Source organism: Paraphaeosphaeria sporulosa (genome assembly GCF_001642045.1).
Source record: "Paraphaeosphaeria sporulosa strain AP3s5-JAC2a unplaced genomic scaffold CC84scaffold_1, whole genome shotgun sequence".
Taxonomy (NCBI): Eukaryota; Fungi; Ascomycota; class Dothideomycetes; order Pleosporales; family Didymosphaeriaceae; genus Paraphaeosphaeria; species Paraphaeosphaeria sporulosa.
The window spans coordinates 3,175,344-3,189,582 of NW_017253360.1; the positions used below are offsets into that span (position 1 = coordinate 3,175,344).

The following is a 14,239-nucleotide window of genomic DNA, read 5'->3' on the forward strand; positions in this document are numbered from 1 at the left end:
TGGGATAACGATATCCGAATCGTATGCCCGGGCAGCCAAATTTCCGCTTCGTTGTCGCGGCTCTGCACTTTCCCTGCCTGAGCTATCATGGTGTTGAGCTACTACCACACCTGCAAGGTAAATTTTCAATAGTCTCGGTTGCTCCCGCTGTGATCGGCTGGTTGTCCCCACTCTCCGGTTCATGGACCCGTTCAAGCGTTGAAGCTTGAGCCGACCTCACCCCTCTATCCTCATTCATTTCATTTATAGTCGCGAGCCCTTGGCGTCCAGACGGTCGCCATACCTTGACCCACTGGCGTCATAGGCGCAATTCACAACTTATAAAGACCTCGTGCCCGTTGGCCGCAACCCGCAAGATTCGTGACCTCACAGTACAACACCACTGGACCAGGATCACACCACATGAGAACCTGTCTTAAATATATAGGGTATAACGTCCGAACCGAAACCTGTTTTGAGATCAAAAGAGATAGTAAAAAGGCAATCCTTCTATTCGAGCGAGCGTTCTGCTTCCCAGCTTGAGCAACCTACCCAAAGCTTTCATAGTCAAAGAGCCAAGAGGTAACCAGAATCCTGGAACAAATGATAGTAAGTGATAAACAGAAATCGTTCCGAGGAAGCGGTGCTTGGATGGATCTTCTATCCGTAGTCATTGTTCCACATCTACTTAAAACGTCGTCGAAAGCTGCATGTACGAAGATGTTGCTGTGTAGGCATAGAGTCGAGCCCCGTGTGCTGGACGCAAAGTCCTTCGGGGTCACTAGAGGACTGTGTTCCAGTACGGGGTAGCCGATGCACCTGAGCAAGAGTTAGCTGCGCTTTTTTCTCGACAAACCCCTAGCCCGGCAACTCACCTCCTTGAATTGGATCACTGCTCGCGGTAGGGTGGCCACCGGTCGAATGCTGCCCAGCAGCCTGGCTGTTACGGTTGTCTCGGAAGCGAAAGCTGTGCCACAGAAACCACTCTGCTACCCAGTTTTCTTCCTCAGTTGTCATCCATCGACCCAATTGGTAGTATGGCCTTGTGTACACACTCGCCGTTCGGACGATGTTCAATATCTCTCTGTGCCTAGCTGTCTCGGACAAATCATCCCACTTATACGGAGCGCGGGCCCCTTCTTTCATGGAAAGCTTGGTTAAGCTGTTGTAATCGCCACTCAATCTGTCTCTTCCTTGTTCCGCTTCGTTCTGAACGACGACGTTGTAAGTATTAATCGACTATGACGAGGCTGTACTGACATATAACAGCCGATATATCGAGTCGCCATTGGGGCCGTACAACCCGAGTCGTGCGATGAGCGCTGTTTTGGGACTACTCTTTGCGAACGGAGTCTTCCCCATCCTCACGGCGGGGGTGTTTGCAAGGTCGGAATTGAGTATTGCAGACGAGGACGCACCCACCTTCAACACTTAAGCGAACCTCTGCCGGCTATTCCCTTTATAGTTGTTTCAGCGCGGCCGGGCCTGAAGAAGCTTGCGCCTGAGGACAGTCTTCCTGTCGTCAAGTGCTACCTGCATCCTACGCAATCATTATTCGCACATTGGATTTCTCTTCGGCACGAATCTCCCGAGCCAGGGTACGGCTGGGACCGACGAAAAATGAAGCACAACTGCTTCCGAGAATACTCCCATACCCAGGTCGGTCCGGCGCCGCCATCTCGCATGGAGGTGTCCCTGACGAGAGCAGTGTCGGGCGAAACCTCCACAACTGGATCCTGAAGACTGTCCCTCGGTACTGTCGATCACCCATGTCGTGTCAGGAAATTTACGCCGTGTTCCCTCTGACGCTCGGCAGTTGCGGTTACGGCGCACAGTTTCGATTGGTGCTATTCGCTCCAGCAGCGGCTTTGGATCGCGAGCCGCTGCTCTCATGGTCAGTTGATCCCACGCCAGACTTTCGAGTACCAATAGCCAGGGTTTATTCGAATCTGTGGGCTCGAAAAGCATATGCAGCTTAAAAATGGACAGACGGCCCGTGCGATAGATATCGGCGCCGCTACTATGATCGCAGGAATCATCATCAGCAACCTTAGCACACTACGAAAATGATTAGTGCAAGCTCGGGTGGCCCAATCGTGCGGTAATATCAACAGCCATAACTCTTAGGCTCGTATTCCATACTGGACTAAGGGTGCTGCCTCTGATCAGGAGGCGCAAGTCACTCGCTTCTGGCTTTGCTTCCACGCGACTTTCTTCACTGAAGCGGGTGAAAAGCCACCTGGTTTATAGAGAACGTGCTAGATGTTGCATAAGCATCAGTTCGTCTCTAACAACCGGTGGCCAATGTGTTCTTCAACCGGAAGTGTACGGCTTGCGGCTGCATCTCCGCTCTAGGGTCTGATTTGACTGCGGCGTAACGTATGGCGAACCTTGGTCAAAGATGCTCTGTAAGGCACAGTGAAACTTTCAGCAACTTCTGGGCATCGGGCATACATCCAAATCCATAAGGGTGGCCGGGATTTGAGGATAATGGGCCAGTATAATCGCCGTGAGAGTGATCCATTTTTGGACAGAGCTTCCTTGTCGTCACAAGGCACTATTTGCGGATCACCCATCTCCATATCGTACGGCACCTGGTACTGGCTCCCAATCTCGAGAACGATCCCTGGGATCTCGATGCTCCAGGGCTATATCCCGTCGGCGACCACCCGGGCAGCTACAACCCCATAGGCTGTGTATCTTACATGCTGCTAGGTGCGGTACAGCCCTAGCACCATCTCAGCACCCCAACGGGACGCAATGCGTCGCTAGCAGTACGGGGCGACTCTGCTTGGGCTTCGCCTAGCCGGCGCCACAGTGGATCCAAAAAGCAAAGGCTCCAGGGCAAGCTACGCCTCGGCAAATGACGGTGGACTCATTAGCATCAAACAGGCGTTCTTAAACGTCAAGACCGGACCAAGATAGTCTTGGGCGCCCGAAGGATTCATGTTCAACTTATGCAGTGGTGTAGGCTGTTCAAAGCCTCTTGCCACAGGCCTAATGCGCCTGGCCGTGTGCGCGCTGGCAATGGGGAAGACGGTTGTTGTCGCGAGTCCCTGGTGTCCACATTCCCCCTCAACGAACTGGTGTCACACAGAAGTCTCAACAGTCTTTCGATCAGCGCAGCCGCCCTCTTGGGCTGCAGTCGTTGCCTGACCAAGCTGCACCTCTGGCGGGTTGAGCTGACAAGCTGCAGAAGCCCGCTGCGTGCAGCATGGAGCAGATGACATGACAGGTTGTTGGAACACATTCACTTTATTACTTTTTTGATCACGGCATGCTCCGAGGGCGCCCATCCTATTGGCGGCGCGTTTGCCCGGTGCCGCTGGCGATTCCTATTCGCTGGCGAGCATTACCGAGATGCATCCGGAGAAGCACGACCAACATGCACATTGGGCCATTTGCATCGGAACCCTCTTCTACGCTATCGAAAGCACTCAATGATGCGCTCGGATTTGGGAAATGTGTGAGGCTGGCTTGTGGAACCCTTCGCCAGGCGGTGAGAGCGACCGTCTGGCGGCTCGTTGCTGGCAGGAAGGCGCCTTCCCCAATGTAGCAGCGACAGAGGTGCCGTTATGCACCTACTCCAGCTGCTCGAACAGTGCACAGCTCAGACCTGGTGCCTTTCCGTCCCATTGCCATCCACAGGCATGCTCCCGTTGACACCGGTCGACCTGCGGCCTCGGCATTGGCAGAACGATGTCGCCTCCCCGGCCCCAGTCTCGTCGACTGCATGGACGCACCAATGATCAGCGGCAGACTCGTGGCCTGTGCCAGGCGCGGGACCTGGTCGACGGGGGAAATCCCACCCTACCGCCTGGCCAGGATCCCTTCGCCTACTACAAAGCTTTCCGCAATACGGACGCCTCGTCTACCTCGAGTTCACAAGGTGCGGATCAGCATGGCGGTGGTGCCACACGGTCGCAACCTGGAGCCAATGCTCAATCGGCCTTAGGGTGCGCGGAGCAGCAACAGAACAGATCACGCCCTGTGCCTCACAGCGTCGCAGTTCGGCTTGCAACCCAATCCAACGGAGTGCCCCTGCCCACCATTGTCGAGCAATTTTCAATCTCAACCCTCAATTCTCACGGTTCTCTATGTAGTGTTGGTCGTTTCCCTTCGATTCGCGCCGTCGAAGATGCTTCACACGGGCACACACGAAGTCTGGACGATGGCGCGCTCCGCAGGATACAGGAAGAGGACCGAGATGAGCAGACAGTCAGCAGTGATGCGAACATCAACATCCAGCCCAAAGTGAAGTGGGGTACTAGGTCGAAATCGTACCATACGAAAGCCACAGCAGCTGGATCGGTTTCTCTGACTGCTCAAAAATCTCCGATCCCTCAAACCCCGGAGCTCAATCTGAACGTGGAACCCAAAAGCCTAAAAGGATTCATTCGTGGTGTTTTAACAAAAGTGCGCGGCAATACGCGAGACCGATCTCGTTCGTCCTCGGGCACGAATGTACTAATGACAGATCAATGGTCCGATGTCAGTCCATCAGCACAGACTGATAAAACAACAGCCATGATCCCCGACTCACAAGAGCCGCTTCCCTTTGTTTCGGCCACTACATCGCTCTTGCAGCCGACGCCATCTTCACCACACCACGTGTCGGAGCCTCAGGTCATAAGCGCTTCCAGCCCTAAGTCAAAAGCAACAACTTTGCCTAATGGCTTTACATCTCAATCGCATGGTTCGACTTCGACATCCGAGACAGAGACAGCACCGGTTGGGCTTCATCTTCCTCTGATACCTGACCTATCACGTTTTCAATTTGGCAATGAAGTGTTGCCATCGGTGTGTTCTGTAGCCCCACCACCACGCGATGCGGTTTTAGACCACGTTCGCCATGCAGCCACAACGGTTCTTGGTCGTAGCAGAAATAAGCTCGCTACTCGCTACACACCAGAAGGCGCTTTCATTCTCTGCAACGATGAAGGGTCGCTCGATGATTTTGTGCGTAATGCAAGCCGCAACGCCAGCTTCTGTAGCACCATGTCAACGTCCTATTCCGGAACAGTTTTAGGAATTGATCTTGACATGCAACATGACTTCCCGCATCCGACACGGCGCTCCGTGACTTCGGTGTGGTTCAGCCCGAAGGAACCTGCAAGGACACAGGAAACACCGAAGCCCACATTGCAGCTTGAAGGAGCCAAGCCACTTCGCCCTTGTTCTATCACCTCTTCTGCACTGACATCTCTTTTACCGATCGCGGCGGTAGATGGTATTGTGCAACAGAACCTAGCCGTGCCTCAGTTGACTTTCTATCCACCTCCTAGAAATTTGACCCAGGCACAATCTACATCGCCCACGCCTACTCCAACATGGACCTCGCGTTCGCATTCGGAGTCGAACTTCTCGGGCACAACGACTCCCAAAACTTCATATTACAACGGCGCGACTTCACCGTCTGCACAGTCGGCGCTGTCTGCTGCTGTTGCGAGTCCATCGGCGCGTCCGGCACTTGTCCCATTGACCACCCTTCCCCACTCGATTGCCCCACTTCCCGAGCATCTGCGCCACCATCATAACTATCATAGGGTGGACAAGTCGAGTATTGGGTCGGCGTGCGATTTTGAAACAATGTTACCTTCTCAAATCGCCATGATTAACGATTCACAAGTGCTTGGTTGCGGTGGAATGGTACAACCAGCCAATCTCGATCCACACAGCGGCGTCCTGCAGCATCCACCGAAACGCTCAAGGATCGGACAGTCGATGTCTTGTCTTCGCGTGAGGGATAGGAATCGATTAGCAATCAACACTTGGTCTTCGCTAGCGTCAAATTCTTCTCGCGAACGGAGAGGTCGTACACCGGCAAAAAAGATCCGAAAGAAAGGCAAAATATTGCAGACGCGTCGAGTGCCTCATATCGACACCGTACCTGACAAAGACGTCATTGGGCCTGCAGCTGGCCACGCGCTTCGTGTCTGTTTCTGTCAGCCATACGACGGGGTGGACAGGCAGACCACTGGAGTGGGTTGCGGCGGTGCAGCCGCATCGCAGCTGGGTGAAGACCTGAACGAATCGTGTGCATCTCCAACAGGCCTGCACGAATCTACACCCAACGCCAGGATCGTGGCTAAAGCCAACAGCAAGGGCAAGGGTAGAGCGAGGAGGGACAGCGCGCTTGGTGTTGGAGCGTGGGGCCGTCAGTCGGGCGATGGATCTGACATAAGGTGGGACGCGTCGTTGCCGTAGATGTCAGACGAGAGTTGCTCCGAAGGTGCGTTGTGTTACTCATGATCTACATGTGTGCGTCGTGGCGTGGGCCAGACTCTGGCTGAGATGGCTGGTGGGAAAAGCATAGCGACCCTCGATTCCGATGCGACGGTAATCTGGGGTTTAGCGCATCGTGGGTCAGCTTGGATACTGTAGTGCGGGTTTAATGACGATGAGTTCGTTTAGATCGGAAGGGAAGGGGCTTGGGGGGTGTGGAGACTCTCACGGATGTATTTGTATGGACTGTGTATGTTTGTTGTACAGTATTCAATCACCACAAATGTGGGCCCATGGCAGTTCGGCATAATGCAAATATGGACCCATGATAATTCTGGCACCATCTAAAAGTACATATCAGGAGTAAAAGTGTAAGGCGTAGGTATCTGATTGACTAGTAGTTGTTCGTGTCCAATTCAATGCGAGATCGCCATCAGAAGACACATCGCTGCCACATACGTAGTACGCCTGCATGCGCCGCCAACAGCCGCTGCGACTCTTGAGCACGTCGAGTCTGACCACCCGTCGATCATGGAGAGCGCTCCAGCACATGCAATTTGCCCATGCGTATCGCCGGGTGGTATCGATATGCACATACATGTCGGTCGATCGGGCGGCTGCAGCAGCAGCAGCCCAGCTCGGCCCTATCCACGTAGGCCTAGGGTAGGGCAGGCATGTATGTGTATATTGCTTTTTGCAGCGCTCGCGTAACGGGGTATTGCGGGAAAAGCAAGGAGCGTGACGGCGTTCCAAGGTGAGAGGCGGTGATGGTGGCTTGAAGGAGGAGCGCAGTCTAGAGCAGTGTGTGATTTTACGGGGTGGAAGAGAGTGCCGGAAACCACGGGTGCGTATTTACAGGTACATGTGCGGCGTAGCAGGGCACTGGGGACCCAGGGCAGCGGAGCAGGAGGTGATGCGGTCTGTTTAGGCATTCACGTGCTGGGTTGGGGGCTTGAACTTGGGTGCCGGGGCAGAGCAGGGTTTTGCGAGGCGTGCCCTACATCGCTTTGTCCCTCGTACGTCGTACCTTTGGTGGACGTGTTGGATGCAGAATGTACTGGGATGTTGGGCAGGGACATGTACAGGGGTGCGTGTGAGGCGAGCGTGTGCTGAACGAGCGAATATGTGACCAGTCACAAGAGGTATCAAGATGAGGCGAGTACCGCAACTAACAGCACGCGGAGCGATCGGAGAATGGCTCTTTGGGATCAACGTGCAGGTGGATACCATATACTTCTGCATGCAGTCATATGGGTACGTGGCGGGGCGCGACCTGCGAGGCCGATAGGTGGTCGAATGCACTGGCCGAAGGTTGAATAAGGAAGGGCGACGCATTCGATGAATGTAGCATTGTAGAGTGGTCCCTGCACGCAGATGTGGACGATAGGAGACGCAGAGAACCAAGCTGGGCCTCGTCCTACATGCGTGGGATATGCACATGCAAGAGCATGCTAGCACACTGACTCATTGCATCGTTATCAATTCGAAGACGGCAGCGGTTGCAGTAGACCAGCGTCCGAAAGACTCGGGCCGATTCGTTCACGCTTCCTTCGCTCCAAATACGTCCTTCCAGAGCTGCCTGAACCCGTATTGCTTCTCTGCCCGTTCGTCCCTCACCTTCACCTTCTGACCGACCAAGCTGTGCATGACGCCTCCACCGCCCGCCAGACTCTGGCTGAAGCCTTCGGTCTTGCGGATGGGTTTGACGGCCCTCTCGCGGATAGCAGCGGCCAGCTGGGGCGCGACATCGGCATAGCAGGCCTTGAGTTCACGTTCGAGGCTGAAGTAGGGCTTCCTTGCTAGTTCTGGTGCTTGTAGATTGTAAGACCGTGTCTTAGAGTTCAGATCCTCGATGGCGAGCTTGTGGTAGGCGTGTTCGATATTCTCCCATGCGGGGTCGCGAAAGGGGTGAGTAGCTGGAGGCGTAGAAGGCGCAGGAGCAGCATCAGGCACATCCACTGTCTGTGACGCCTGTATCCCTTCAGGAGTAGCTTGTTTCTGTGCTTCCTGATCCAGAGTGACCTTTTCAGCTACTATTTCTTCGAACACGGCCGCATCTGGCGAACCTGGCGAGGGCAACTTCAACTCGCCGGACAAGGAGATCTGGGAGACGTGGCCATCATCCTCTATGGCATTGAGGATTTCCTTTTTTTTCCTCTGCGGGTTGGCAATCAACTCAGCTTTGGCGTATGCTTCGGCCTTCTTTATCTGCTCTTGCAAGGAACCGCCCTTGCTCGCAATCATCCGAGCGGCATGTCTTTTCCACTCCGCACGTAGCCTAGTGCGGAATTTGCTCGCCACGGCCGTCAGCTCCTGCTGTGCCTCGATCCATGGTGGCACGATGTCTTGTCTCTGGATCATTTTGTTGAGAAAGTACTCGGTGGTGTTGATGAACGGACTCGAAGCGTTATAATCGCGTTCGACTTCCTTCCCGCGATTTGGCAGGTTCTTGAACTGACCGCGCGCAATTGCATTTTCAATACGTTCATTTGCGAGTGCGGTAAGTCCTTGAATAGTCCCTGGCACTACAGCGCGCGCATGTGGCGAAAAGCGGTCTTTCATCTCCTGAAAGCGTTTCTGCCGCTCTTGCTCATCGATATCAGAATCCTTCAAGCTCGCATATAGACCACTCCTGTCCCGGGCATTTGCTAGTCGCACACCCTGACCAGCATTACTCCTCCGTCCCGTGTCAACCGTGCGCGGTAGCGGTACGATTGACCCAGCCCTCCCTCCCGTCGGACCCTTGAGCGGTTTGTGGGCGTCGTTGAGCATACGCAAGCTCGCATCGTGGATACTCTCAGTTCCTGTCCATGCTCCTGCAGTCGCAAGGTCGCGGGTGTGGCGACTGGCGGTGGACGGGAGCTCCATTTCGGTGAAGGCATTACGGTGTTCGGCGCGAAAGCTTGCGGACGCTATGCGCTCCTCCAATTGCCTTTTCAGGTCTTCGCTGAATCCAGCCTCGGACACTGTCTTTTGTGCGCTGCGGCCGCCAGTCTCCAAGGCTTCGTTGCTCATATCACGAAGTCTCCGCGTCATAGCACCTCCACCCTTCTCTTGTGGCCCCGAGTTTCCGCCATATTGATGGTGCTTCTCATCGTTAGTAAACCGGTCATCCTGCCCATCCTCTTTCTGTTGCGCAGCTGACTCTGCATATTGTCGCACAGATGCGAGCGCGATGCGGCGAATAGGGAGGGAAGCTTGGGCGGCAAGCTTGGCCCGCGCACAGCGAGCGCAAATATATGGCGACAAGGCAGCGGATGGGGGCATCTATGTACGTTTGATTATTACAAAATGGATTGAATTGCTGGGAGCCTGGTACAGTCCACGAGAAAATATGATGGGCGATGAAAGTCGGACGTCATCACGGTGGCGGAGATATCGGGGGAAATTGAAGTGCCAAGCGCGGAAATCTTTCGGAAACCGTTCCGAGGAATACGGTATGAACTCCACCTGCGTTATCGCGCACTTTGTTCTGGACCTCGATCTCGACTTTGGATTCTCTCCATCTGTACTAAGTTTCTACTCCATCGGCATGACCATAATCGATTGTGTAACGCATCTGTCCCCGTCACAATTCTTCCATATCTTCCGAATCCAGTGTAGCACCGTGCAACCTACCAGCCAGCCCAGTAAACTCCACATCGCATGGCTCATACCTCGTGGAGCTAAGGATTTTGATACTCAACTAAGTATGCTCAAGCGATGTGGCATACTCCCTGCTGTCAATGCAGTCGCACGCAAAGTATGGCAGTCAACAAGTAAGACGTGACAGAAGGACTCGGAGTATCATCTCTGCGTGCAGTTGCATGCAATATAGTGTGACCCAATGCTACACACCGTTCTGAATACTGATAGGCCAGGCCCGAGACTTCGGTATGCCGAGCTGGAAGAGGAGAGCCGGGCGAAAGGCGAGGTTGCGGTGCCGAAGATGTCGCCAATGCCCAGGTTTTGCAATGCTGGGTTTTATTTTGATCGATGAGAAGTGAGGGAGGTGCGTTGGGCTCGATGCTAACGCCGGGTCGAGCTTTCTGTTCAGCTCACAATGTGCGGTATTAAGATGATTGAGAAGCTCCGAGTTGCATAATGATCTAAGGATCTTTGCGCCCTACACCTGCGAGCAAAGTACATGTCAATGATTTTTACTGAATAGTCGAAAATACGTCGAGGTGGGTACTGAGGAATGAGGTAATCACATAGCGAGCAAGAATTCTGCTCTGCGTCCGTACCATGGCAACGACGTTATGAAAGGTACTTGGTGCAGTCCACTACATTGTCGTATATTTCCTTATACCACTAGCTGAATGTCTCGCACTACCATGTGGGTGTCCAATGATTGGCGTGAAGTGCAAGACTGGCTTGATGTGTACGAAGTATGGGCTCACGCTGAGGCTTGTACATAAATGTTATTTGACCTGGTATTTATAATCGCTATCGTCTGTGATTCATAATTGTTACACTGAGATGTTTTCACCTCATCGCTTCAAGTTTGCGTACTACTATATAACTTTCCATTCTCACTTTCATGCAAAGGGTCGGAGCCTAAGTATTTGCGTGACTTGATTGACATCATCTGTGATATGAAACAAGCCAAGTCAGATCGGCGACAGTAGATAGCCAAGTCACAGACCGCGACATTTCCCGTCCATGATCATTGTACGAAACCTCCGGCATAAGACCGAAAGTCTCGAGCGGCACCGACCAGAAGCCTATTGAATTTTGCTTCTTCAGATCTTCCGCAGTGTCTGGATTCTGGATCTCAGGGTAATTCGTACCAAAGAATCCATACTTGTCCCATGTTCATCTTACGATTGCCTCTACCCTTGCACAAAGCCAACGTACTCGGTTGAAGCGCGCCAACTTTCCTTCCTAGAATTAGGGTTGAAGAGCAAGTAGTGCTGCAAACTGTATATCATTTGACGCGATGACGTTTGGAAGAGATGAAACAAACTCACGTTCTCTAAACTTCTCAAGGTAAGGACAGAGCAGTTTGTGCGCGATGATGCAAGTCGATATGCCCTGCGACGCAATTATATTAAAAAAGATGTCAGGGTTTGGCGCATTGCTGCACTTCAGACGAATGAGACTACCTTGCTGATAGGTTAATAATTGTCATGCATCCTGTGATCACTTTCGATGACCACGCGGAGTATTCCTTTCTTTGTCGAATCCTACGCTAGAGCGTCAGTATTGAATCTGTAAAATGAGGCTCGTCTCGGCTGCGCTTAAGAGTGATGGAGGTAGTGCATCACCCTGGACAGAATTTTAGGCACGTTGGATGGGTTCCTACGATAGCGGCGGTGCGTCCACTTGGGCGATTTTTGCTATATACCCTCTTGAGCATATTGGAATACGCCCACGATAAGCGCGGTTTGCGACTTGATTCGCCTCGCGGTCCATATATAGCAGTGGGGAGGGCCTAGCCGAGTTTGATGGTAATTGTACACAGTACCTGCCATCGCAGACGAAGTTGCCTAGTTCATTCGTTCTGTAGTATTGCGCCCAATAGCTGGTTCATCAGAAGTATAATATCCATAATCGACCACAGCAACCTTATGCAATCGTTGGGATAAGCTGGATTCCCAGATGTATTCTAGCAACTCAAGCAATAGCGAGACGAAGCTCAAACCGAAGCCGAAGCCGAAGCCGAAGCAGTTCGAAGATGACATCAAGCAGTGGAACGGCTATCGTCCAAGGGCCGGTGATTAGATGCACAACCGGCATGCTTCGAAGGGAGAAGGTGATAGCTCGCAGAAGGAGACCTCCAGGTGGATTATAATAAGATATAGGTCGGCGCGTATGCAGGAGCGGATCGCATCGTATAGTCAATTGTGACTGTGTGGACTTGGAAGCGAATATTTCGCTTCGATCTATCATGAGATGGTTCTCCTCTCGTGTTGATTGTACCTACATATATCGTTGTAATTATATTTACGTGTGTTCAGGCCTGAGGTTCCATGTGTTCCATGAGAATGGTGATGGCGGACACCAGTAATGCAAGTAAAACCTTTCCCCTCTGACCGTAAGGATTCCAAACCAGCGAGCAGACTTGCGTGAGTCGATCACGTCACAAGTTTAAGCCGTCGTCAAGATGTTTGTACTGTCGCGCATGTGAGCTGTAACTGCTCATTCCGGGGCGAATTCCTTCCCTGTGAACCTGCGCTCTTTCTGCCGTCACAAGCGGCCAGAGCAACCTAGCATCTGATCTGTTCATGCTCATCAACCGCTTCCCGCTTTTCTTTTGCACTTCGATCTTGGTAGCGCAAAGTCTCACTCGGTTGGTCGCAGCAATCGTTCAACGTACACTCGTTTTTCCAATAATCTTGGCTCACAGCTTTACATTTACGACAACACTTCACACAGCTACGCGTTGCCTAATATGCACTTACGCTTCTCGATTGCGCATGTTCTTGAGCTTTTCTGGTGCGCCGCGCTTGCAACGCCACTGGAGTGAGTAACAAAGTACATCCTCTCTCGTTTCTAACATGCCGCAGCTCCTTTAGTGAGAGAGGCGTTGCCTGGGACTGGAGTTCTACTACCAACAAAGTCCGGGGTGTCAACATAGGTGGCTGGCTTGTACTTGAACCGTAAGCGACCTTACCCTGCTTCTGGATGCTCCGGTGCTAACTGTGCCAGCTTTATCACGCCTTCCATCTTCTGGCAGTATTCCAGCAACGACTGGACCGTCGGCGACGAGTGGTCTCTCTGCAAGAAGATTGGCAAGACCGAATGTCGAAAGGCGCTCAGGGCCCACTGGGATAGCTTTGTTAAGCTCGAAGATTTTCGCAAGATCAAGAAGGCTGGCTTCAACGCAGTCCGCATTCCCGTCGGTTACTGGTCGTTTCTCGAGATCGAGTGGGAATACGTGTCCGGTGCAGCACCCTACCTGGACAAGGCGATTGGCTGGGCTCGGAAAACAGGACTGAAGGTCATCATTGACTTGCACGGCGCACCAAAGTCCCAGAACGGTTTCGATCACAGCGGACATGCGATAGAGTGGCCTCGGTGGGGAGACGGTGACAGCATACCAAATACGCACAAGGTGCTCAAGATCCTTGAAGAGAAGTACGCCAAAAAGTCGATGAACGATGTCGTGATCGCTATTCAGCCTCTCAACGAACCATTCCTGGTCAAGCTTGATGACAACATGGTAAAACAATTTTACCGCGACAGTTATTACAATTTACGATTGATCAGCAACGATATGCCAATGATGATTCATGATGGTAAACAGCGCCCATAATAATGCACTTGTAAGCATGCTGATAGCCTTAGGTTTCGAGCGGCCATCGTGGATGAACAACTTCCTCACGCCTGACGACAACAACGCCCACAACGTCATCATCGATCATCACGAGTACCAAATCTTCAACTCCTTCGAGGTTGCCAAATCAACCGATGAGCACCGACAAGCCGTCTGTCGAGCAGCCGATTATTGGGCCGACTCCGACAAGTGGATCGTCGTGGGAGAGTGGTCCGGCGCCATGACCGACTGTGCCCCTCATCTCAACGGCTTCAAAGAAGGCAATCGCCATGAAGGGACATATAAAGACGACTGGTGGGTGGGGTCGTGCTGGGGGCCAATCCTGAGCGGAGAGGTGCAGCACTGGGAACAATGGTGGAAAGACGATGTGCGCAAGTACATCGAGACACAGCTCGACGTTTTCGAGAACAAGACAAAAGGATGGATCTTCTGGAACTTCAAGACCGAAGGAAGTGCCGGCGATTGGGATCTGTTCCAGCTGTTAGACGGAGGTGTTTTCCCGCAGCCAATTACGGATCGCAAGTTTGGCAAGTATTGCCTGAACTTTTGAAGAGGAGTAGCAGGAGCTAGTTGAGCTAGTGTAATGTCTAATGCTCAATCCTCAGAGGATGTGGTGGCGTCCCGAAGGTATCCTGCGATGGTGACACATCGTCGATCGGACGGAAGTTTAGTTTGATAGATGATACGATTGGTAGTCTTGTATGATGACACAGATATCGAATCTTACGCATTTGCACTCCCTCAAACCGCCACAGTAGTGGCATCCCCGGAATG

General features: G+C 52.7%; 5 protein-coding genes across 5 annotated transcripts; 2 read left to right on the forward strand and 3 right to left on the reverse strand.

The window, feature by feature from the left end:
• Nucleotides 1–510: 510 nt before the first annotated feature.
• On the reverse strand, nucleotides 511–1,435 carry CC84DRAFT_98857 (uncharacterized protein). Its single transcript, XM_018188059.1, has 2 exons — nucleotides 1,240–1,435; nucleotides 511–1,188 (listed from the first exon to the last, which is right to left on the reverse strand). Exons 1-2 carry the CDS (start codon nucleotides 1,339–1,341, stop codon nucleotides 838–840), a joined length of 453 nt encoding a protein of 150 aa, XP_018042655.1. The 5' UTR covers nucleotides 1,342–1,435; the 3' UTR covers nucleotides 511–837.
• On the reverse strand, nucleotides 1,328–2,745 carry CC84DRAFT_98877 (uncharacterized protein). Its single transcript, XM_018188061.1, has 2 exons — nucleotides 2,370–2,745; nucleotides 1,328–2,037 (listed from the first exon to the last, which is right to left on the reverse strand). Exons 1-2 carry the CDS (start codon nucleotides 2,559–2,561, stop codon nucleotides 1,531–1,533), a joined length of 699 nt encoding a protein of 232 aa, XP_018042656.1. The 5' UTR covers nucleotides 2,562–2,745; the 3' UTR covers nucleotides 1,328–1,530.
• A 708-nt stretch (nucleotides 2,746–3,453) lies between these two features.
• On the forward strand, nucleotides 3,454–6,551 carry CC84DRAFT_98854 (uncharacterized protein). Its single transcript, XM_018188058.1, has one exon. It carries the CDS (start codon nucleotides 3,679–3,681, stop codon nucleotides 6,184–6,186), a length of 2,508 nt encoding a protein of 835 aa, XP_018042657.1. The 5' UTR covers nucleotides 3,454–3,678; the 3' UTR covers nucleotides 6,187–6,551.
• A 1,192-nt stretch (nucleotides 6,552–7,743) lies between these two features.
• Nucleotides 7,744–9,846, reverse strand: CC84DRAFT_1171044 (uncharacterized protein; the record flags this gene model as incomplete). Its single annotated transcript, XM_018179889.1, has 2 exons — nucleotides 7,744–9,471; nucleotides 9,823–9,846. The coding sequence occupies 2 exons, from the start codon at nucleotides 9,844–9,846 to the stop codon at nucleotides 7,744–7,746; spliced, it is 1,752 nt and encodes a 583-aa protein (XP_018042658.1).
• Nucleotides 9,847–12,580: 2,734 nt separating this feature from the next.
• Nucleotides 12,581–14,034, forward strand: CC84DRAFT_1226428 (glycoside hydrolase; the record flags this gene model as incomplete). Its single annotated transcript, XM_018183589.1, has 4 exons — nucleotides 12,581–12,651; nucleotides 12,696–12,788; nucleotides 12,838–13,427; nucleotides 13,477–14,034. 4 exons carry the CDS (start codon nucleotides 12,581–12,583, stop codon nucleotides 14,013–14,015), a joined length of 1,293 nt encoding a protein of 430 aa, XP_018042659.1. The 3' UTR covers nucleotides 14,016–14,034.
• Nucleotides 14,035–14,239: the final 205 nt, after the last annotated feature.

What these genes read in the sequence shown, in the direction of transcription:
- CC84DRAFT_98857 (XM_018188059.1), bottom strand. Translation starts at nt 1,341, where the DNA reads ATGGGGAAGACTCCGTTCGCAAAGAGTAGTCCCAAAACAGCGCTCATC. An exon ending in CGATATATCGGCTGTTATAT is followed by an intron (nt 1,189 to 1,239) that starts GTCAGTACAGCC and finishes GTCGTCGTTCAG; the next exon opens with AACGAAGCGGAACAAGGAAG.
- CC84DRAFT_98877 (XM_018188061.1), bottom strand. Translation starts at nt 2,561, where the DNA reads ATGGAGATGGGTGATCCGCAAATAGTGCCTTGTGACGACAAGGAAGCT. An exon ending in ACAGAGCATCTTTGACCAAG is followed by an intron (nt 2,038 to 2,369) that starts GTTCGCCATACG and finishes TCATTTTCGTAG; the next exon opens with TGTGCTAAGGTTGCTGATGA.
- CC84DRAFT_98854 (XM_018188058.1), top strand. Translation starts at nt 3,679, where the DNA reads ATGTCGCCTCCCCGGCCCCAGTCTCGTCGACTGCATGGACGCACCAAT.